The following is a 23,630-nucleotide window of genomic DNA, read 5'->3' on the forward strand; positions in this document are numbered from 1 at the left end:
ACACACACACACACACACACACACACACACAGGACTTACAACTTGTGCTGCCCCCTTTCATATGTCGACACATACACAAAGACACAGGAACAGAAACATTCTATATTTTTCCTTTACCTCAATGGTGGGGTCATATTCATCCACGAAGTGATTCTGGATGAGCTGAATGGTAAGCGCGCTTTTGCCAACGCCACCAGCTCCCACCACAACCAGTTTATATTCTGTCATGATTCACCTGTAAGTTAAAAAAACAAAAATACAATCTCATTATATGATTATCTTCAGTGAAAGTCAAATGGAAAGTATTAGTTGATCTGGTGCACAATCAATGCCTCGTGCATTTTCCACTTAAAACAATTTTACAATCTAATCGCATTCACACCTTGTTATTTCTGTACAACAACCCGTTTGTTTACTGGAAATCTGCACACTCAGGACTGGCAGAATGAGAAGATATTAAGATATGAACACCACTTCCAGTGAGTAACTCAACTCGCCCTCAGCTATTCTTTTATTAACACACCTGAATCACTGGGAAATTAGATTTCACACCAAGTTTAGTTTGCTTTTCACAGAGAAAATGCCCATTTTAGTATTAACCAAGAGGCTTGTAGAAGAAGCTTGCCACAAACACAATAGATAGTTAATCTGCATGTGTTTGTATGCAAATGGAGGGTATAAACAGAAAAAACCCAAATGGATTCACAAAAAGCTGCTATATTATCAAATATTCTTTAAATAATCAATTGAAATTGCTGTCTCTGAAAATTGTCAGAAACATCAAACGTGAAATAAAATGCATAAAGATGAGATTAGGCGTATATATATATAATTAAATGTCTAAATTCAGTAGTGTTTTCTGAGTGACAGCTCCACAACAGACGCCAACCCCAGGCAGAAATCCATGACATTACATTAAGGCTCCAAAATTGACAGGCAACTGGGAGGGTCTCTGCTGTCTGTCTGCTGTGTGGAGCGGAACACATCAATAGTAGTTGCTGGTCTTTTCAGAGGCTACAGCACAGAAAGCTCAGCCGAGCCTGCAGTCAGGGAGGAGTGCCACTAAATATTATTGCTATGTCTAGAATGCTATGCATTTGCCCAACTACTAATAAACTGGTTTGTGCTCACAACACTTTTCTTTATAAAATTGTCCCCTATTATTTCATCTACACACTAAGTGATTTACACATGTCATTGATGAGGACGCCATCTGTAAAGAAACAACCTCATCTTTAACCTGAACAGATAAGACCAATTCCAGTGTCAATGGCGATTCCTCTGTGTGCGCCACATGGCTTTCACGTCTCTATGTCTATGCTGTCACTTTGCAGCATACTAGTCAGTGAAAGTGGAAAATGAATGAATACAGCAAGCTGTCAAGCAACAAACAACAATTTAAAAATAAGGAATGTAGCTCTTGTACTCCAGTAAGAAAATATAATTTGCGTTTTAAGGACTGAGATTTTTTATTTTATTTATTTTTTTTAATACAGTGAAAAAGATCTGCTTCAAACTGTGGCAAAGTTTTGAAGCTGTGGAAGGTCGATGGAAACCTTATTTCCTTAAGATAGGAGTGTGCCACTCGTGGCTGTAGCTTGCCTTAAACTGAACCCGTTAATGGCATGCAGTGCATCCAACTTTATGTTGACATTCCTGAAATCAAGGACATTCCCAATAGAGGAAGAAGAAGAAAAAAACCCCACTGAACTGAATATCACTGCGGGAGAAAAAAATATCACCTATTACACAAGGAGACTTGTCGATATTTATTAGCAAACATATCGTTATGCTAGTTTGGAACGGTTAGCCGGGTACGTGATTTAGCTTTTCAATGAAAGACCACCTATCATGCTTCAACAGGTAGAAGCATCAGTAGCATACTTAAAAGTCAACAGGGATTTTGATTTAAATTCACCGCTTTGCGGCTACAGGGTTACCAGAAAGGCTGTGTGAAACCGTCTGAGCACCAGGCTGCTGTGCTGCTAGCAAGCTTAGCATTGGAGCTCGCCAACAGCCTCGAAAGTAAACTCACCATGAGACCACATCAGCTAACTTAACGTATTATAAAAAATGTAATTCATTAAAAGGAGCACTGGCTGCACCGCCTACCCCGACACACTCGTTATCATTCATTCAAAGGGGAAGGGTGCCAGATTTTGAAGCCGCCATTGATAAGCTAGCTCACAGGTCTGCGTTGCAGGGCCAGACGGTAGGTTAACAATTGGGCGTAGTTAAGTTCAAAAAACCGAAAATGAATAATACCACTATAGCGGTGTTGTTTAGTGCTTAGATAGTGGGCACGGTGACCGACTAACTACATTAGTGAAAACAATGTTTCGACAAGCACTACAAAAAAAAGGAAAGGGGGCCCAACATGTAATAATCTCCTCCATTTGTTTTACCTTTTACTGAGTGGAGTTCCGCGTCCGAAGTAGCGACCGAGTCAAGCTGATATTCCTCTCGTTTCACACGATCTCTGCATTTCCTATTTCTCACCAAAACTCCCGCATTTAAGTTGATCTGTCGTCGGTTCACAAGCAAGAGAGAACATGCGAAAAAGTGAGCAAATTAATCGATTGAACTTTCCATTTGATCCAGCGCCCCGGCCTAGCTGCTCCGTCTGGCCTGCTTTACGCGTATATGGGCGGATACCAGGCGTACTTTTACCCATAAACCATAGCAGGATTTCAACCGGTCTGGGGCATTTATCTCTCGATGTGTGTATGTGTCGCAATATGAGTTGTAATACACTGTACTTTGTCATTTGTGTGCGCATTGCGGCTCTTTTACACAGTTTTCATTTATGACTAGATTTATATAAGCACTGATTATTCTACTAGTAGTGGAAATGTTACCTGTCTTTTTTAATTCATATATGTATGTTTTTAAAATTATTATTTTTTAACCAGAGTGAGAAGTTCATATCAATACTTTAATGATTGAAATGATTAATGATTTCATTGATATACCCACAAAGGTCACAATTTGTAGGACTTGTGCTCCGACTGCTGCTGCCTGCAGTCAACAAAGCCTAGGGGGCACTCCACGAGCCTATTTATAGGCTCTAAATATAACTGGAATGTGCAGGAGGGACGTCATTCCCAGGCAGGAAAATGATTTGGCAATCCCTTGTCAGTTTTCCTACGTGTTCACAAGGGTTCCTCCTGCGCACTGCATGTGCAGGCGTTCGTAACAAAAGACGGACACAAAACCCAAACTTATGTTTAAGGATAAAAGGAAAGAACAGCATATAGCATGTTTTGTTTGTTTCTTGTTTTGTTTTGTTTTGATTTCTCTTTTAGTCATGAGGATTATTGCCCATTGTACCAGAAAGGTTGTTTTTAGTGGATTCTGTCTGGGACCTTATACTAATAACATTAAATAAATAACATGCAGCAAACATAATACGTTCTTGTACCGTAAAATAATATGACGTTGTTTTTAAAACCCAATGCATTGCTTTCACATTGTACAACAGACACGCTAGAGGGCACTATTGAGCTCTCAATTCCATGTGCTGCTGGATTTAGAGATCATCTGTGAAACAAATGTGTAAATTGAGAATATCTGAATCATTTTTTCAATTTTTAATCACTTTTTCATTACTTTAAAAGATGCCAGGTCAGAGAGGTGCAGGTAAGAGGTAACTTTACAGCTGAAAAAGACTATAATCAAATGCTCAAACGTATTAAGGTCGCATCATTCATTATACTGTGAGCAAATAACAGTAATTATCATAATCTGTGCCAGGAATTTTACATTAGTGTCAGAGAAAATGCTGCATTGTATCTACATCTCAAAAAAATATACAGTGTGTAAAACTAAGGAAGAAGTTAAAAGAGAGAACTCTTAAGTTCCCTCTTTTCAAAGTCATACACGGTTCAAATGTTAATTGAACAAAAAAAAACCAAACCTCCTATCTACCAACGAAACTCTATCTATAGTATCACCATTGAACTACACATATCAAAGGCACTATATGCAGACATGAGAGCAAATTTTGGACAAAAAGTAATTTCCACAGTGACAGGCATGTTCCAGCCACATGTTCATCAGTAAAATCACGTCCATAAGTTTTTGGACAAAGATACAAATTTTTAAATTTTGGTGGACAATTGTCATATTAATGAAATGCTTTAATTCTTCAATAGTTAATGTCTTTTTTCTTTTTTTGCTAAGCTAAAAAGCTGTACTCAAGTCACATCTCGATTGTTTGATTTAGATTCTACAGTGGTGTCACACAGGGGCAAAACTACAAAAACCAATGTGTCACTCTCCAAGTATTTAACTGCACATTAAAGAAGCTTCTGTGCTATGACACATTTTACTCATTGTTTGAACATTTTGAGGAAAACTCAATTTGAGCACTCAAAGCACTTTTTACGTAAGTCTCGTTCACACCTCACTTTTATATGTGACTAAGGAGTTCTTGTCTAACAGTCACACACACACAGTCCAACTGATACAAGGATATCTCAACACATGGACTAGAAGAGCCGGGAATCAACCAAGCGACCTTCTGATTAGTAGATGGTCTGCTCTACCACCAGAACTACCGCTGACCCCCACAAGTAGTGTCTCATTTCTGAGAACAAAATCATCAATCCTTCCAGGGCTGGATTAAAAAAATAATAACAACAAAAAGTGTTCCATAACTTTTTAGATCAGTATCCTATATGTTGGTTCTACAGTCAAAGTACCCTAGTACCCAAGTCCATATCAGAATTTTAGCACCTAGCCATTGATCATAGGGTTGCCTTGTGCAGCTGGTGATATATCCAATGAAGAGACACCTAATGTAGAATAAAAAGCTTGTGTACAATAATCCAAGAATATAAGGTGACTAAATATATATTTTAAAGATCACAATATATGTTGAAAATGATCTAACAGACCTTTATATATATATATATGTTTATATGTTTATATGTTTATATGTTTATATGTTTAATTTTCACATTAATTAATTTTGGGTTTTTTTATAAATATAATATATATATATATAATATATATATATATATAATATATATATATTATATATATATATATTATATATATATATATATCAATATATATATATACTGACACAGTCCACTCCGCTGTGCTTTAGTTTTGAAAGCAATTTGGCAAAGATCAAATTGGTTATTACAAAAGCGATTATGCACATCAGTAAAATAAAAATGTATACATTTATACCAAACCTCTGATGAAGTAATGTAAACCTCACCAGACGTGTTGGTTAAGAGCACTTAAACCACTGATTGCACCACTTCTCTGTCCTTAAGAATTTAAGAGGAAAGTCTGTTTTGTCACAAGAGGGCACTAAGCCTCCGTTTATACGCGGTCTCACTGCTGTAGGCTCATCTTCATCATTTGCATCAGTTTGAATGCATCTACATGCTGTGTATTTGCAAGAAACTGAGGGAATGTAAATGCAGCCTACAAATTCATTCACGTGATTTCTAATATGAATATTTGACAGTGTAAATGATGTTGTTTGAAAATAAAAGTGTTCAGAGCACCAATTTGACTTTTTTTTTCAGTTAGATGATACAATGTTGATTTATCAGCTCTTTATGTGAGCTTGCCTTTATGGTGTCTCAACAGAACTGGAAGTAAAACACGATGGTGTTTAAATGTCTATTTTCACTCTTTTGGTGCAGTCTAACTGTAGTTCAAAGCTTTTTCGCTCTCTCACGGGCAGATTTTCAGTCACAGCCTACGCGACATCCCCCCTTATCCCAGTATTTCCTTATGTAAGAAAACCCTGCATGGTATCTTTCTTCTTCTTTTAAAAAGTCTGCGGATCTGTAAAAGTTGGCTGGAAGTCATCCTCCCCCTCACAGTGTATTGCAGCTTTAAAACAGTCCACAATGCCTTGCGGTGCGTCCCAGTTCCAATGCGATGTATTTACCAGCAGGAGTAATGAAACGGGGGAGAGGGGCTTTTTCCGCAGCTTATTGGTGAGACCGCAAAAGACTGTGTGCCTAGAGAGGACTGACACAAACTTTCGGACCGCGGATTGAAGCGTCATCTGTTTTCGGTGGGTTTCCTAAGCCTCTGTTTTTTTTCTGTTTTCGAAACGTGACTTTGTCGCAGTTCGTTGGTAGTGATTTACTGGGCAATGCTGAAAAAGGAGGACGAATTTTGCGGAATTCTCTCCTCTACCTGTGTTTTCCCTCTAAACTTCAGTCCGGACAGGAAGGACTAACTTTAATCCAGCAAAGGTAAGACCGTTACGCAACGTTGATTATTCGCAGATTGCGCCGCAGCTGAGCCCGCTGTAGTTGCGTGTAAGGCGGAGATAACGGAAACATTTCTGTAGTAGAATTTAGTTAGACTGCTCAGGACCCACTACAGCCCACTATCGCCATTTCTCGGGCTTCTTCCCACTCAACACCCACTACAGCTCGAGCTACACAAGCAGCTAGAAGGTGCTTGTTTTTGAGGTGTTTCAGCTCACAATGCTCCTTGCGTTCTTTCATGTGAATTTTAGAAATATTGTCAGTTACAATCATGTGACGTGCTCAAAGTCTATGTTTGCCCGTGTTGTGTTGGCTTGCCCCGGGTTTTTCCACAATATCGGGTAAGCTGCAGCTTCTTCTGCAAATATGTCAAGCTCGTATGGTCTCAAAAGTATGTATGCATGTTTAATAATTTAATAATCTGCATATAGAGCCACTTGGTTTATTGTGTCTAAAGCTCCAGTGCTTTAACCACTTTGACACACACACACACCAAGTGCAGCAGAACCAACCTGTAGAGTTGTTGCACTTGCACAATGTCTTATTCTCTGCAGCCTTGGAGCATTACTTGGGTTTTGTAGCGGAATCGAGTCATTTGGTGGTCTTTTCTGCATTCTGTAAAGAACCATGAAGACCAGGCTGAAAACAACCACCTACAGACTGGAAAAAAATATATATATAATTGGCACATTTTTTTTCGTGGCTGCCACTTCAGTTGCTCCTGTAAAAACCATTTGAGTTCTATAAACGCATACGCAACAGTTTGACTCACAGCTGCAGCTTTGCAAACCACAGTAACATGTAAAAGAAATTGGCCAAAGGCCTCTGGTTGCCCCGCTGAGCCGCCGCTGTGCTGCCCTGCTGCAGGAGCCTGCTGCTTGGCCCTCTGGCTTTTTAAAGCTGGCTAGTGAGCAGAGAATATGGCAAGGGAACAAAGGCGGCATTATTGGTGGCTGAACGTGCTGTCCAGATGTTCCAGATTCTGCCAGCACTGACCTCCCAAATGGGGGAGGTTGCTTCAGCGCTTAATAGTTTAATATCAACCAGACAGAAAAAAAGAGAGAGGAGTAGCTCCAGGGCAAGGGGCCACTGGAGACATCCCAAGAGCTGTGGGTGCTGGGTGTAGCCTAACTGGATGGGGGTTTAATCCCAAACTCTCCTATCTTCAGAGCGAAAACACAAATTCTGAGGAAGTGCTGGAAACATTTTTGTCCTTATTTTTGGGGTTACTTTGGTGGCTCGGGGCATTTACTTAAGGCACACACATTTAAAAAGCTTCACATGTAATAAGTATGTTGAATGCAATCCATTATCTTCTGCTACGTTTTCAGCGGATTTAGTATAGGTGCAATAAATGGACAACAACCATCAATTGGGAATCCTCAGTTTGAGCCTTGCAAACGCAATTTTTCTGACCTTGTAATTATTATTATTATTATTGTAGGTTCATGTTATTTAGGTGCCATTACCTACCGTTGTATTTTTCATAGCCACCAGTATCACTATGCAAAGGACCCCATAGCTTTCTTATCTCTTAGTCATGGCCTATTGGATTCTCACAGCCCAGGAATGCATACCCTGTATGTTATCAGTTTTCACTCTCCAGGATCAAGGCTTTTCTCTGGTCCTTACCATGCTCTGTGATGTTTACAGTTGCACAGGACATTGTACACACTCTAGGCTGGCATATCTGTGAACAGGAACTTCTTTATCTGGTCATCAGTGCAAGATGGATAACTTTTAGCCACAATTGTTCCATGATGTCAGTGTGTCTTACATTAATTAAAATCTTTTGCCTCACACAAGTGATTTAAGGCCAGGGATTATACTTGTTTATGTAGTTGTAGCGCTTGACTAAAAGGGAAGCAGTAGATTACTCCAGTTTGTTCCAACCCAGTCGCCTCCACAATAAAACCATCATCTGTCTCTGGCTGCTCACAGTGATCTATTTCACAACAGGTCTGTTACCAATTACAGCAGAGTATAAATTGCTACTAATTACATGCTACCCTGCAGGGTGTGCAATTTGAATTAAAGTTTGGTAAGTAATAGGCTGGAAGGTTTAGAGAAGACTTTTGTTGCTCCAGTCTGTAAGAAGGATCCTATTGTATTTAGTTAACAGCAGTGTGGGGGAGTTTTAAATCTCAGAAGGCTTCTGCTATAAATCTTTATTAATAAAGATGCTGAATACGAATTCCAATAATGCCTGAATGCCTGAACCTCTGCTAGTAGCATTGTTTACCACCTTGTTGAACAATGGTTAGCAAATATAGACAGGAACTGGAATTTTATAAGAACCATTTTATTTTATTTCATAGTCTTGTGTTTTGTTTTGTTTTTGCTGCTTTACAGGCCTTTTCCTTGGTGAAGCACACTGGCTTTGATGTCCCCTTGTTCAGCATACTGATAAAATGCACAATACACCTGCCAGATCGCGATGGCTGACAGACTGTAAATCCAAGACGCAGTTCCGTATTTAAGCTCTAACATTGAAACTCCTACAGTATTTCTGTATACTGTATGTTACTGAAATGTGTTGGTTGTGCTGAAACACCCACAGGAGCATATGGTAGCTTGTTTACAGCAGCAGCCAGTAGAAGCCTTTTCCCTGCCAGCTTGGTGTGCTCCTGTAGGTCTGGAGAAGTGTCATCAGCAGCCGGCCAGGCAGGCTGCTCATTTCTGCTCGTACACCTCACTACTCAAAGAAGACTACTTAACCAATACCAGACCGAAACAAATGTGAGCGGTCACTAAAGTCATTTGGGGTTGTTGTTTTTTTTATGCAGCTGATCATGGCTCAAATGGACTTAAGCAGAATTTGCAGAAATTTGAGTGTTTCTCTATCTTGTGAAATGCTTCTCTGGCAAAACACAAGCTGCCCAAATCAGCAGGCGGGCATCTCCCCAGGCTGTGGCTTTGACTGGCCAGAGGAATGGAGCTTGCAGGGCTCAGGATGGCACTCTGCCTCGCACCGCTGTGCCTGTATCATCAGTTGGGTTTTCTGGGTTAATGGTAATGAATACAAATGTTGCAAGCCTGGACTAAACCGAGTGACATTTGTAAATTCCCCTCTGAGTCTTATAGAGCTTTTGCAAAGAAGAAGCCCTGAATCAGCCAGCAGATATTTCTAATGCCAGTGAAATACAAAGTGTTCCATGCAGTGGTCTTTTTAAAATCCCTTTCAGCCAGATGCCTTTAGTCTGGAAGTGTTGCTATAGTTTTTTTTTCTTCCAATCAGAATGGCTGATCACCTCTGGCTGCTCCACTATGACTGCTTTGCATCAAGACCTAATCAGTGCCTGTTACTGTTTCTACGCCCCCCTGGAAAAAGGTCTTTTGGGTGATGGCAGAAAAATCTAAGCGTCTGCATGTGTTGGCCGTTATTCATATTCCTCTACGTCCTTCAAGCATGTAATGCCATTTAGGTTCTGTTTTAAAAGAAGGATAATAGCACTGAAACTAGATGACACTAGTGCACATACACACATAACACACACTGCAATGAAACTACCTAGGGTTTTTGCTTTTCTGCTTTTTGTATTGCAGATAGGTAGAAAATTCTTCAGTCAGTATTATGAAAATTGGAGGATTAAAAGATTTTTTTTATTTTTTTTAATCCAACACTTTGGCTGTTTTTTAAATTTCTAAAAACAATCATTTTAAAAATATCAACTTAAATTTCTGATAGGCTTTGAGGACCATCTTTTAAAACAGTAAATATTATTAAGAAGTCTACTTCTGTTTCTCTATTCTTGCATACCATACCTTGTAGCACTGCACAACGTCTTGACCATATTTAGAAAAACAATTGGCGATGGTGACTTTGTGGTTGTGGACAGGGGATATGTGGGGCGTACAGGAGGTTTAACAGCGGGGCGGGGGGTGAACAAAAGAACCTTTTGACACAGTAGTGTAGGTGCATTGAAGGTTAGATTCATGGAGAGTGATACAGGTCTGCAGAGAAAAGTATGCATTCATTCGGTTGCTGTCCTTGAAGTGCATGTCGACAGATGCCTCCATCTAGATTCTTGTTTCATGTGTGGTGTTTTGTCACTGGTTATTTACATCTTTGTGTAAGTAACCAGCTTTCATAGGCATAGCCACATAGCTGTTGGTATAAATCAGTCAATGTTAATATTAAACAAACTTCACGAGGATACATCTTTTCTTGTATTTTGCTGTATTGTTCCACAGTGGAGAATACGGGATTCTGTCAATACGATATACATGCCACGGCAATTTTACAGAACCGTGAGCACACATCCAAAACGAATCTCTACTCCCCTGTGTTGTAATTCTTTCTTTCCTTTGTTTTAAATTACATTTACATTCCTTCTCTGTTTCTGTCCACCCTGCTAACTGAGTTAATCTTTCTTTCGTCGCAGCTGTACAAAAGCAGGAACTGGCCTTGGGAATGTCTCCTGGCACTCTCTTCCTGCACCCCCAACAGACATGTACCTATTCATAGAGAAGAACAAAACAACAGCGTTATGGCCAGCTGGCCCTGGCATGCCAGCCTCTTTGAGTCACTCTCACTGGATTATTTCTTACCTTAACCTACTGCGAAAATAGCACCACTCTACCTCCACATTATTATTTTTCCCTTCTCAACTGGGTTCTTGTTAACAAGTAGGAAGTATACACCTTTGGCCTTGAGTACATGCAGACTAAAGACTTCTGTTTCCTCTTGTTCTCTCCACAGCGAATTAATCAGAGGGGCTTCCGCTGCCCTGCCATTGCCACCTTCAGTAATGTTGGGGCCAGCACGCAGCTCCCGGCCCCCTTGCTTCTGACCCAGCATGGAGCTCAAGGTATGGGTGGATGGAGTCCAGAGGGTTGTCTGTGGGGTCACTGAGGCAACCACCTGCCAGGAAGTGGTGATTGCTCTGGCACAGGCCATAGGTAAATAATCCCTATTTTATGAAAGCTACAATAAGCACACCTAAAGAAGGTCATTCAAAATGATTCAAGTAGTGTGAATGTATTAGTATTGTCATGCATCAGTAACTGATTTCTGCACAAAAATGTCATCATGAAAACATGAAGGGTTACACCTGCTGTAACAAGACACTGATAATTGGCTAATAATAATAAATTATTTTTCTTATACATGTTGGCCCAATGGTTGAATAGTTTACAATTATTTTTTTTAATACCAAAAACACTGAACAGACAGTAACTTTCATCAAGTGTATTTTTATGCGTTAGCCAACCCACAAAGCTTTAATCTTGGTTTAAATCCCCTAAATGCCAAGTAAGTCCTAATGAAGTGAAAAAACAGACTCTCCTGCCTACATGCTAAGTCCCTGCAGAGATGTAGTGGGTCATAGGCTTCATTGGTACTTCCTTAGATCACAACACCCTACTCTCTCTTTCCATATGGTTCCTGCAAGAATAGGGGCACTTGAGCATACTGTATTGACATCACTTTCCACAAAGCCCAGGGTAGGAGGAGGAGGAGGAGGGGGAGGAAGGAAAGTCTGACTCATCCCTCAGTCTCCTGCCAAACTGAGAAAGCAGCACTTCTGAGCCCCCTCCTTTGCTTTTTAACGCCATGTTAAGTGATCAGACATCAGTATTGATCTGGTACTTAAACCTTTTCTGTCTGCACTCTACTACTAAGTGTTGTGTCTACGTTTTCCCTAAACAGCAGAAAGCAGATTCTTTGTTATAATCATTGAATGAAATGTACTGTGAAAGGATTGCTCATTGAGCTGAAATCGCTTAATAACACCCCAACAATGCAGATCTGTGCAGCTCACATCCTGTTTAGGCTGAATGTTCTGTATTCCAGACAGTATTTTTACAGTATGTTCAGACTGTACTCTATAGTGTGAGACTCAATGCTCTTGCTGCAGTTATAAAAACCACTATAAGGTGTTTCAGAAACCATGTAAATAAGCTGGGTGAAATTGTTAACTGTTATTGTTAATGCAGCCAGAAAAATCATTCCAATGAGGTCATCATTCTAATCTGTGTGTGCTAATGGTTTAAAGGTTGGAAAGATTGTAAACACCAATCAATTAAAACCACTTGCATAATATTTGTAGATCTCCCTTGTCCTGCCAGAATATGGTGTGAAAGTGGGACTCTTGGCACTGGTTTGCTGGTGGCAGGTAGTTTTTCCAGCATTTCCCACAGATACCTGATCAGAATGGGATCTCTGGAGTTTGAATGCTAGACGCACATCTTTCAGACTTTGTCGTCTCAACATCCAGTTGAATATTAGGACCCAAGTTTTCTTAGTTAATGTTTAGTGTATGTTGATCACATCACAACTGCATTTCTATGACTTTGTTTTAGAGATTTTTTTCTAGCAGCAGTTGTCACGTAAATGTAAATGTGCTATACTGTGTTGTTTTCAGGTCGCACTGGAAGATACACTCTTGTAGAAAAATGGCGCGACACTGAGCGTCACTTAGCCCCTCACGAAAGCCCCGTGGCTTCCCTGAACACTTGGGGCCAGTATGCTGGTGATGTCCAGCTGATCCTGCACCGCACAGGCCCTTCACTGACTGAAAGACCCCCCTCAGAAGGGCCCCCTCTCAGGGGGCCAGAACGCGGTTTGCATCGACAAAGCCTCCCTCCGCTTGCAAAGCTTCGTCATCCCAATGATCGCTCCCTTCGCCGCCGTGAACCCCGCCGCAAGTCTCTTACATTCACTGGTGCACCCAGAAGCCTTAGGGAGATACTGAGCGGAGGCCGGATTGGTGAAGCCGAAGCCAAACGAAGGCTTCTTCTTGGAAATGGAGGAAGTCTTCACCATGCTGGACCCACTATCGGGACCACGTCCCCCAGCCTTTGGGCCTGCCGCATGGAAGATCTGGTCAGGCTGGTCGGTCTGCAGAGAGAGACTCTCAACGTGTTGGAAAAAAAGCTTGAGGCCTATGAAGCTGAACTTCAAGTCTGGGCTGAAGGACGAGGGGGGCGAGGTGAAGGGTGCGCTGGGAACCCAGGTGTAGGTGGAGGGTTAATAGAGGAGATCCTGAGGTTGGAGAAGTACCTGAGGAAGAATGAGGTGGAGATGGAGGAAGAGGAGTTTTGGGCCACTGAGCTGCAAATTGAGCTTGAAAGTGAGAGACAGCTGGAGGAAAGGCTGCAGGAGCTTCGTGGGCGTCTGCAGAGCTGTGAACTGGAGATTGAGGAGAAACTGGCAATGGTGCAGGTGTGTTGTATGTGGGAGCTTTTTTTTTGTTAGATTGGATTTGTGGGCAGAAAATACGTTTTTATCATTGTTTCAAAGGTTTTACAGACTTTCTAGTCATCTTTTGTTCCTTCCTTTTCCTGAGTAGTTTAGTTTCTTTCTTTTTCTTCCACCTTCAGGGTGTAGAGGCAGGCCTGGAAGAAGAGAAACTGCAGAGAGAGCGGCAGGAGACCCAGTGGGTCAGTGAGGCTGAGGCTCGGGCTCAGGTCCTTAGGATCAAATCAGAATTGAAGGCCCAAGAAAGACAGGCTGTCCAGCTGGAGAGCAGTTGCAAAGCTGTGGACAGGTCGCTTGGACAGAGTAGCAAGAAATTGCAGGTGACTGATTTGAATGCAGTGTGCAAACTTTCTATGAAAACACTGCTGCAGAATGATGTAATTATAACACAACTCTATCAGCAAGCTCTTCTTTAGCACTGTTCCTCTAAGCTGTGAGGAACAGTGATAGAGGAGTGCTGAGTATTACTCACTCAATTTAGAATCAATAGGAAACACTGATAACAAACCACAGATAACAAACAAGTGCTGTTGTTCTATGTGATGGTTTTTTTTGTTGTTTTGTTTTTTTTAATTAGTCAAACATTTTGAGCATTTGTCTGAACTTTTCATGGAAAAAGAAGCTGTCTGAAGCTGCTGGTAATGCTTTGCGGTCTTCTGAAAAATAATTTCTCCCACTGCTGCGTTTTTTATTGAAGGACATGCAGCATGACCTGGAGCAGCTGACCAAGGAGCTGAGGCAGGTTAACCTGCAGCAGTTCATCAAGCAGACTGGCACCAAGGTCACTGTACTGCCAGCTGAACCTGCTGAGGAAGGAAGTACCCACAACAGCCCCGGTATAGGTATTGAAATTTTCTTCCAAACATTGAATAAGTAGCTGTTTCGGGTCTTCTGGGGAGTTTTCTTTGGAGTAAAATATGTAACTACAACTCCGTATTGCAATGTGGATGCTTTTGTAGCCAAAGTGTGGAGTCTGTAACAGTGGTTTCTTTGAACTAATGGTATGTCAGATTGCAGCGTGCCTTTGGTGGTTTTTCACATGCTTAACATGTGATCTTTTTTTTTTCTTTCTTTTTTTTTTAATGAAGTAAGAAAGCTGAGATTGAGTTTGCCTGTGCATTAATACAGTCAGTCTGTTCCATCAAGGTGCTCATTATTCTGCTGCCTCGTGTCTTAACAGCATGCTGAGTGAAAATGACTCTGCTGTGTGTTTAAGTGTTTGTTTTCTTTGAGCTTAATCTCATTGTAAACTGTAGGGGTTGTATTCACCTTGGACCAGCAGGTAGAGACTAACTGCTGAGGGCCGAGACTTGGTTTTAGGGATTCAAATTAGATTACTGGTAGGTAGAAAAAAGTATCTCGATGCCTCTCCCTCACCTTGTCCCATCAACTGACTCGTTAAACTTGGAAGGCAAAGGCTCAAGCCAAGGTTGCTAGGGAGCTCAGTATGCCCATGTATGTTCATAGGGAGCAAGAGTGAGAGTTCTTTATTATGTAGGATAAAAGCTTAAGTGTATGTTTGTGTGAGAGAAAGAGAGAGAGATTATCCTGCTGAAAACTGTGGTAGGTAAAGGGCTCAGACCTAGTTTATTACCCCCTTCAGTGGCAGTTTTAATCTCCACATCAGTCTGGATAAAGGGAGACCTAGTATCAGTTGTTTGCTACGTTTATTTATTCTTGACTCCTTCACATCTTCAGAAGTTTCTGTGGTGGGTCATTGGACCAAAGCTATCTCATCCTACAAGAAACCGTCAGACAGCTGACACATAAATTAAGAGCACTCAGTGAGAAAGTAATGCAACAAAGGAAATGAACCATCATCCAGCTAGTTGTTAAAAACTTTACGATACCAACCCACAGTTTGATATAACTCTTAAGTTTTGCAATTCAGCCTTTGTAAAAACATTAAAAAAACAACCTCAGAACCAAATGTATAAATGCAAAGGCATAAATATGATAATAATTAAGCCTTTATTCTCATGCATAGGAATGATTTTGGTACTCCACATTCACACCTCCCTAAAAACTGAGCATTTATTTTTAAGTAAATAAACCTGGATTTCCGTTTATTAATACTGAATATTGAATCGCTTTATTTAAATGAAGTCATTCATCTGAATGAATTCCATTTACTGTGCATATAGTGAAGCTGCTTATATAGTTTGGTTATACTGATGGTGTAATAATGTATGCCACATTGGATTTGTGCTAATTGAATTGAACTGTTTACACCATTGGATCTCTTAGATGCACTTCATGGTAATAGTTTCTCATTATGAAAAGTAATAATGGAGGGTTGATGATGATCTTCTTGTAACCTTCAGTGCAGAGTGTAAATCAACAAAGGCTTTAGGTCCTGGCCATTAAAATTAACTGCACTGGCTGATTTTTTGCATGGCCCAGTCCTGCCCCCTGGTGCCCGTTTAGCAAAATTACACTGCATTACATCATCAGCATGTGTATGTTTTTAACTAATGGTTGTCATTTGGAAATCTCACCATTAAAATTTGCATTTATTCATAAGCTTTGAGGCATTAGTTGATCATAAATCAAGTTTTAAATTTAAAAAAATGCTAAATGTTAGTCTTTGATGCCACTTGCCACAGTCCAATGCTTTTATTATTAAAATTTTGAAATGCACTTGATAGTTAGAGTATTGTTTCTCATTTTGGTGATGTTTTTATATTTGTTGTTAGATTTAGTGCCCCTGTCTGGCTCGTTAAAGCGCCCTGTGTCGACCCACCCGATGCCCAATCATCTCCGGGCCCTTCACAGTCCTCTCAGCTCTGGTCTGAACCCAGAAGGGATCTATGTGTGAGACGGTTCTGCTGTGGAAGTAACACATCTTGCCCCCGTGCCAACAGCCAGTTTCACTCCAGAACAGTTTTGTAAGTTGATATTTTAGTACAGAATGCCTCCGTAGCACACTACTATGCACTGTTTTTGTTTTTGTTTTTCTCAATTAAGGCAACCTTTACTTTGAAGATGTAATCTTTGACTAAAAGGCATGGAGCACTTGGTAGGAATGAGAGATGGTTAGCAGCTATGGCATGAAAAAAAAAAAAAGATAACAGAACCAATAAATTACCATGTAAACATCTGGCTTTTTGTTATAAACATATCCACCTGATGTACTCTCACTTCAGTATCTGCTGAATGATGTTTATTGTTTTCTGCATAGCATGGTGAATCAAAACTATTGCCTTTGGAATTTTGGGTATGTGAACCTATGAACCTTATGTCTTCAAAATCAGCTGATTCTTAAATAAGTGAAGGATCTACTTAGAGTAAAATTGTGAACAATCCATCATTTTGCATATCAGAATCTATTCCTGCGATCTTTGTTCAAATTAAAACTATGCACAAATGCTTTCCTTACTGTAGAATGTTGCATTCTGTATGCACCAAAATGATGGCTTATTGTAAATATGTTTTCTTACTTTTCATCTTTATTTAGTGGATTAGTATATTTTATTACCAAGCGGTGCATTTACCATCATACCAATGCTGTTCCTCATTCCTGCAGTAATATCTGCACACTGAAATGGTGTTATTAATCCTTTTACACTGATTTTGTTTTTTGTTTGTTTTTTTTCTTCATTTTGTGTCCTCACACTATATTTTTGCCAAATGTGTTATGCTTGGTTTTTCTTGATTATCATGTGGCCAAAGATAGGCAGGTCTTGATGCATGATTATGTTGTCCATATATGAATGTGCACAGCAACCACACTCCATTTAATCTGTTAGTTATATCTGAAAATGGAGGCATGTAGTAATAGGGTGGATAGTTCCAGCTAAGCTAGTGTGTCTATTAGAGTTTGTTTGTAACTATGCGCATCAAAATAGCCAAGGTATGAAGCCCTTATTAAGTAGTAAATCGTGTGTGACTGTCTGTGTGTGACTGTGTGTGTGTGTGTGTGTGTGCACGCGAACATAAACGTGTGAACTCCTTGGGTTGTAGTCCAGCTGCTAATTACATCAAAGTGCCTTATATCAATTCCACAGTGGGTATATTCAAATAATGTACAGTAAATCTTTAGTGGGGCCATTTAAGGAATGAGCCAGTTTAGACCAAATGTGAGTAGATATTAGTGAGAGAAGCTAAAACGGCACAGCAGCAAAGAGTATATAGTATTTTTTTTTCTATAGTTGTTGTTTTTTTGTTTTGTTTTTGTTTGTTTTGTTTTTTTTGTGTCCCTGTGGAAGGAAAGTACATTAGTTTTCATGCTTTTTTTCCCCTTGGTGTATTATTGTCACCATAACAGTAGTGCTGTAAAATGAAGTAAACATTAGTTTAGATTTATTACTTGTCATGCAGCACATTTATACTGTAGGTTGGATCAGTACTGTCTCATAGTTATGGTTGTTGTTTACAGCTGCATATCTTCTAGAAAAGCGTAAGATGTCGACTGTACATAACCTGTTTTTTGTTGTTGTTGTTTTTTCTTCTTCTTCTCTGCCTTAATATACTGCAAAGTGTTGACAGATGTATGGCTGTAACAGGCTGCTGATATGACATGGATTGCATGGTTCAATAAACCATCTGACAAAATTAAATGTGTCGCTGGTGCTTGATGTAAGTGTTAAAAACAGCCCATGGGTGTAAATGAAAAGGATTCTGTACTACGTTGTATAGTGTTTCCGCTTTTCACCCGTAGGGGGAGACATTTACTTTGTAATTGAGGCAAACATGGTGGGAAATGCTCAGGAGTTGGGTATGTTTACATGCAAAAGAATGCAGTGAGGAAAAAGAATAATGTTAGAATATGAAAATGAGCTGTTTAGAAAAAGTATGTTTTTGGTGAAACTTCATTTCACCAAAAACAATCTAAACTTTGAATCTAAACTTTCAAGGGTTTTCCTTTTTTGTACCATAATTAAGACTTTTTTTGAATTTTGTTGTTGTTGGATTTGTAGTGTGGGTCTTATTCCATCAATAATGAAACGTGCATAATGAACTTGTTTATACCGTTACCAAGATTGCTTTTATATTTAAAAAAAAAAAAAAAGGTGAGAAACTGGAATGCCATGTTAATATTAAAATGATATTGCTACAAGCCAATTAACGGCAACAACAAAGACTGGTTTTAACCTTGTTTAAAGCTTTTGACAGGTTGGAATGAGGGCCCCCTGTTTTTCTTCAGCCTGTACAGACAGACTATAATCTCACTTCATCACCCCTTTTATCACATGACTTTTGTTTAAAGCCTTGGCTTACTGTACATTCCTCTGCTGTGACCTGTCAGCTGATGTGTAGCATTACATTCCACCCATTGAACTTCTAATATTTTTATTATTCATTAATCCCATTATACTAATGCTGTCCAATATTTTGTATTGTTTCTCGTGACCTATGTTACACGTGTATGTACTTGTTGCTTATTAATAGACAATGACCGAAGCTGGATTTTATTGCACGTAAGACTGAAGACATGAAAAACTGGTGTAGAATAAGAAGTCATCTGCAATGTTCAGATTTTGATATTTATTTTACAACTCATCAGCAATAATTTAGAACAGCATATGTGTAAAGCATTAACGAAATGTGCAACAGTTGCTCAGTTAAGTCTTTAAAAAAAATCCATAGACTTCTACAACATTGACAAAGACATGTATACTTCTTGATATATTCACAAAAACCTATTTACAAACACACATGCCACTTTATAGAACAGCTGATAACAGATCTGAGGCAAAAACCCAGCTGAGGAAAACTACAAAAGCAATGTCATGTAGGCGAAATACAATGAGAAATCTGAAACAGCACTATACTTAGTGGGAATTATTTATAAAAAAGAGGCCAGGATAAAGTTCTTAAAATGACCAGACTTTCTTTCCCAGTTTTAGACCATTTAAAACAAAAAAAAAAAACTATGGTTTTACATGATGATAGCACAGTATCCCAGATGATGACCTGATGTGTAGTTGGGTTCAGGGTTTTCAAACTTGATTGTGATTTTAACCCCTGAAAGAGCTAGAAATCAGTTTTTTGTAAAATCTGGCAACTTGGTTAACTCCCACTTTACTGCATGGAATCATCACAAAATATCCAATATCTCTTTTCATTGATGGAACAAAATCTTTTTTTTTAATTTCAAGACAACACAATAGAAAGGTTCAAAGAGAACTATAATGATTTACTTTAATGATGAGGTGACTTTTCAGGGTGGAGTGGGTAAAAGCAGAAAAAGTGCACTTAAAAGAGTAACTCAAAGAGCAATGCCATTCTACATACAAACTTTAACAGCTGGGAAAATACAGGTACATTCAATATCAAAGATCTTTAAGGTGCTATCCTACAATGTTTCCTGGAGGTACAGAAGGTCACTGCAGCTCTGTGCAGAAATGCTTCAGTCAGGGGATGTACAATATGCTGGTTAAGCAAATCCTTATGAATGAAGGCTTTGTCTCTCCATTAATGGTTTTATTACATCTGTTTCTTTCTTCTTTTTATTTCTTTTTTTGCCACAAGGATACAGAAAGCAACGGAAACCAGAGTAACTTTAGTGGGAGTGAAATGAAGGAATTTATGCATAACACCTCTCCCGTGAATGTATTACAAATGTTTTATTAAAACATGAGACTTTTATATGTGTTGTGTATGATGGAGATGCTGTCTATGTATGTTCTGAAAGGGGGATGCGTTTCAGTTCTCAGGAGGTACAGTAATGTGCCTCCCAGCTTACCCATGCAAAGTTGGGGATAGATGCACTTCCAGGACCACCCATTTTATAGGCCCCATTTAGTACACATTTACATGGTAATGAATCTTTCAGGTAATAATATTTACAGTCAGAGTCAGCCAAGTTATTAATAATCTTGGCAGAGGTCAGTTGCAACTTCATACATCCAAAGAGACTCATTGACTGGAATATTGCGCACTGCTGCAGTACTCAAAGTTTTGGCACCAATGCTGCCATGTCAAAATAGTTTATCAAAGAGGATAAAAAAACTAACTCCAGCACAACACGGCCGTGTAGTGTCAATCATTGTCGATAATCATTCAGATTGTTTAATCTAGCATAAGTGCAAAAGGCACGCGCCGTCACAACTGTCCTCTCTTTCGCCAAGATATTGTACACGAGCAACTCTCCTGTGAAACCCCGTTTAAAACTAGCCTAATTATTTAAAAAAATGAAGATACATAAACTCCTCGAGAATGCGCAGAGAGGTAACACGGACTAATTAGCTCCTCTGACACCCAGAAAACTGGTCGTGTGAGCTACTCTTGCTCTCCTGGGACGTGTCGCCTACGTCACCCTCTCCGTCGTCACTAGCGGGACTCTCCTCGCGCTCCTCAGGTGAGCCCTCGTCAGCCTCGAGTGACCCGTCGGTGTCTAGAGAGGGTGAGTCCTTGGACTGAGAAGCGGCTCCAAAGTGCGCAGACAGGCCGGGGAACGCGGCAGCAGCGGCCGCCGCCGCCGCCGCTGAGGCGTGAGCGGGATATAGCCAAGGGAAAGGGGAAGCAAGGGCGGCCGCCGCAGGGTACATGTACTTTTCAATGTTGTTCTTGTCGAAAAAAGGCATGTAAGAAGCAGCGGCTGAGGGGTTAATGAAGTAGAAAGGCATGCAAATCGGTGTCTGCTGTCCCACACTGCTTATTCCCATCAGAGAGTTCATAAACGCCACGTCGGGCCTGGTGAGGTCTGCGCCCCCTGCCCCGTTCCCAGGCCAGCTCATCTTTGGTTTTTTGGCAGCCCGCTCATCTCCGAACTCTTGCTTGATTTTCACTGCCTTTGGTCCCTGCGCCTTACTGCGCTCACATTCTTTATCTTTGCCGTCGCTCTTTTCTGCCTCGCCCCCGTATCCACTGTCCGTGTCTGTGTCATTCTCGTTGAGCTCTCCACCCTGGGTCCTCTGGATGACGGGGACACAATTGGCTTGGCTGTCAGATTTCTGACCATCCTGTGCGTCCCCGGCGGGCAGCTGGTGTTGTAGTGGCTGCGCGCCGGGCTGGAACTGCGCCAGCACCTTGTGAAGGTGGTTGATCAGCTGCGCGCACCTCTGCTCCCGTGCTGTCCAGTTCTCAAACTGACTCAGGTATTGCAGGACCTCTTTGGCACAGGCCTGGAATCCGGAGTGGAACGCATCCAGATCAGCGTGAATGGAAGATTTCATCGACCGGTCTCCTGCGAAGCAAGGAGTTTGAAGAGTAACAGATCATTATTCTGTAAGATGCTCATCATAACTAGTGACGAGACGAGGCTAGCGACTCAGACAAAGTGAACAGATGCGGAATTAATAGGAAGAATCTTTAAATACACAATAAAGCATCCAAGCTGAGTCTACTCTAGCTCCTCTTTCTTCAATTCTGCTCGTTCTGCTATTTTAAAAACGGAGATTAATAAAGTTTCCCCAAATCCGGTCAGTTAAATGATAAAAACCCATATCCATTTAATTATTGTCAAGAAGTGCAGTTTCTTTACAAAACTTTATGTATATGAGGATTGAGTTCGTTCATCTTACCATTCTGCAAAGCAATAATCTTCTGGTGCTGCTGCTCAGTGACAGCAGTCAGCGCGTTTAAGTGTTTCAGCGTTAACTCCAGGACGACTGCCTTCTCCAAGTGCCCGAGCGTCTGTGGAGAAAATCAGAGGTTGTGTTTGGCTGTTTACGAGGTCTCTGTCATGTAAAGCCATGTCCTGAGCACGTATAAAACTTTTCATGATTTCGTGATCTCACCGACAGCTTGAGATGTTCGGGTAACAAATCCTTCAGCTGCCCTATACATTCGTTGATTCTGTCTCTCCGCTTCTTCTCTATCAACCGGTGTGGTAACTTGTATGCGTCCTGCTGACAAAATACGAGTGTTTAATTAATCAGAACAGGAACACGCTAGTAACACTATAACACTAGTTACAGTGTGTTTCATATCATTTGTGGTATTTTTAAGGAACAACTGTGAAAACAAGCTACATATTAGAATAATAATATTTTTTTTAAAAAAAACAACGTGCGCACCTTCCCACCATCCTCTCGCTTTATTCCTCTTTTGGATTTACACATGTAGAGTGAGGGGTAATCCACCCTACGGACACGGGGAAAGTGTCAGATTATTCACCAGCTCGTCATGACAGTTTATTAGGCATACTTTGACAGAGTTTGCCAAAAGCGATACTCACCCCAAGAAATCCGCGTGCTCCATGAACTGCCTGTCCTGTAAATGCGGTATTCGTTCATCCATCTCTCCTCTGCTGGTTCTTTGCTTCTTCTGAGCTTCTTTTGGGAATGTTTGTTATTCCAACGACCCACGCGCGGACGGCTGAGGCAGATAATGCACAGTGCGTGTCCTCCAGTGGAGCTGCGCGTCAGACTGATGTCTATAGTTCCCTGAGCTGCCACTTTGCAAAGCCGTCGGCTCTGTGGTTAGAGCGCACGCGCGCCTCCGTTTGGGAACAGCTTCCGACTCACGTGTAGGCTGCACCAGCACAAAGTCCGGTAATTAGACCTTGTCTGTAATATTGCAGCTATCGACGCTGCTTCTATGGCGACTAAGTCCAGGCCATTTTGACCAGGCTGCTGAAACGTGATTCGTGCGCAAAATGCAAAGGAGCAGACGCAGGCGCGTGGAGCGAGGCAGAATAATGATCCTCAGATGCAGCGGTTTTGCATCTAGTTTTATGGGCTACAAAACTTCACAGCTCGTGTTTGCTGTGCAAGCGCTGAGCTGCCGGAGCGAGACACAGACTTCTAAACTGATCACGAACAGTCGCACTTCGGGAAAGAAGCCTCCGCGAGATAAAAACAAGAACCGGTCACGTAACGTGACCGAGCCTGAACAGCAGACAGGTTATTGTGGCGTAAACACGGAGCGTAAACATTGGGGTGTGAGCTTTTTAAAGTCCACAAAATGTGTGCGCTCATGCGTTTTTATGCACCCTGCACGCTCTATGTACGTTGTTGTGCGACAGGACAACCTTAGTTGTACATCAATTCCCCAAAGCTGCGTTGTCAGTAACCATGGCACCGGCCCAGCTGTGTGCTGAAACACGTGCGTCGCAGTTCTTTTATTAGTCTCGGGATAAAGTTTTGTGACTTGTTAGTCCGACGTGCTGAAAATGATGAGTGATCACAGTCCCCTTCAAACACCTCGGTTTCTCGTAAGCCTGTTAGTTTTCTGTATTGACCGCGATAAACACGTGAAGCGTGAGGATAAAAACAAAAAAAACCTTTTATATA

General features: G+C 40.8%; 3 protein-coding genes across 6 annotated transcripts in view; 1 reads left to right on the plus strand and 2 right to left on the minus strand.

Moving 5' to 3' along the window:
* Positions 1–2,676, minus strand: part of kras (v-Ki-ras2 Kirsten rat sarcoma viral oncogene homolog) — an 11,546-nt gene extending 8,870 nt beyond the window's left edge. Inside the window, exons 1-2 of one of the 3 annotated variants that reach the window (XM_014340535.2) lie at positions 2,406–2,676; positions 118–235 (exon numbers count right to left, since the gene is read on the minus strand). In XM_014340535.2, the coding sequence (XP_014196021.1) occupies positions 118–228 (111 nt within the window). In that variant the 5' untranslated portion in view covers positions 229–235; positions 2,406–2,676. The remainder of the gene's footprint in view (positions 1–117; positions 236–2,405) is intronic. The other 2 variants (XM_005943702.3, XM_005943701.3) reach the window with 2 other exon arrangements.
* Positions 2,677–5,873: 3,197 nt separating this feature from the next.
* Positions 5,874–19,358, plus strand: LOC102289659 (ras association domain-containing protein 8). 2 transcript variants are annotated; one of them, XM_005943704.3, is made up of 6 exons: positions 5,874–6,046; positions 10,951–11,150; positions 12,614–13,413; positions 13,572–13,769; positions 14,147–14,291; positions 16,146–19,358. In XM_005943704.3, the coding sequence occupies exons 2-6, from the start codon at positions 11,048–11,050 to the stop codon at positions 16,265–16,267; spliced, it is 1,368 nt and encodes a 455-aa protein (XP_005943766.1). In that variant the 5' UTR covers positions 5,874–6,046; positions 10,951–11,047; the 3' UTR covers positions 16,268–19,358. The 2 variants fall into 2 exon arrangements, with proteins under 2 accessions (XP_005943766.1, XP_005943765.1); XM_005943703.3 differs by having other exon boundaries at positions 5,875–6,230.
* Positions 19,359–19,579: 221 nt separating this feature from the next.
* On the minus strand, positions 19,580–23,567 carry bhlhe41 (basic helix-loop-helix family, member e41). The gene is made up of 5 exons (XM_005943700.3): positions 22,574–23,567; positions 22,413–22,479; positions 22,134–22,241; positions 21,918–22,029; positions 19,580–21,580 (listed from the first exon to the last, which is right to left on the minus strand). The coding sequence occupies exons 1-5, from the start codon at positions 22,633–22,635 to the stop codon at positions 20,637–20,639; spliced, it is 1,293 nt and encodes a 430-aa protein (XP_005943762.1). The 5' UTR covers positions 22,636–23,567; the 3' UTR covers positions 19,580–20,636.
* Between the last annotated feature and the right edge of the window lie 63 nt (positions 23,568–23,630).

The sequence above is a fragment of the Haplochromis burtoni genome, unplaced genomic scaffold (assembly GCF_018398535.1).
Source record: "Haplochromis burtoni strain Fernald_Lab_line unplaced genomic scaffold, NCSU_Asbu1 Contig_375, whole genome shotgun sequence".
NCBI lineage: Eukaryota > Metazoa > Chordata > Actinopteri > Cichliformes > Cichlidae > Haplochromis > Haplochromis burtoni.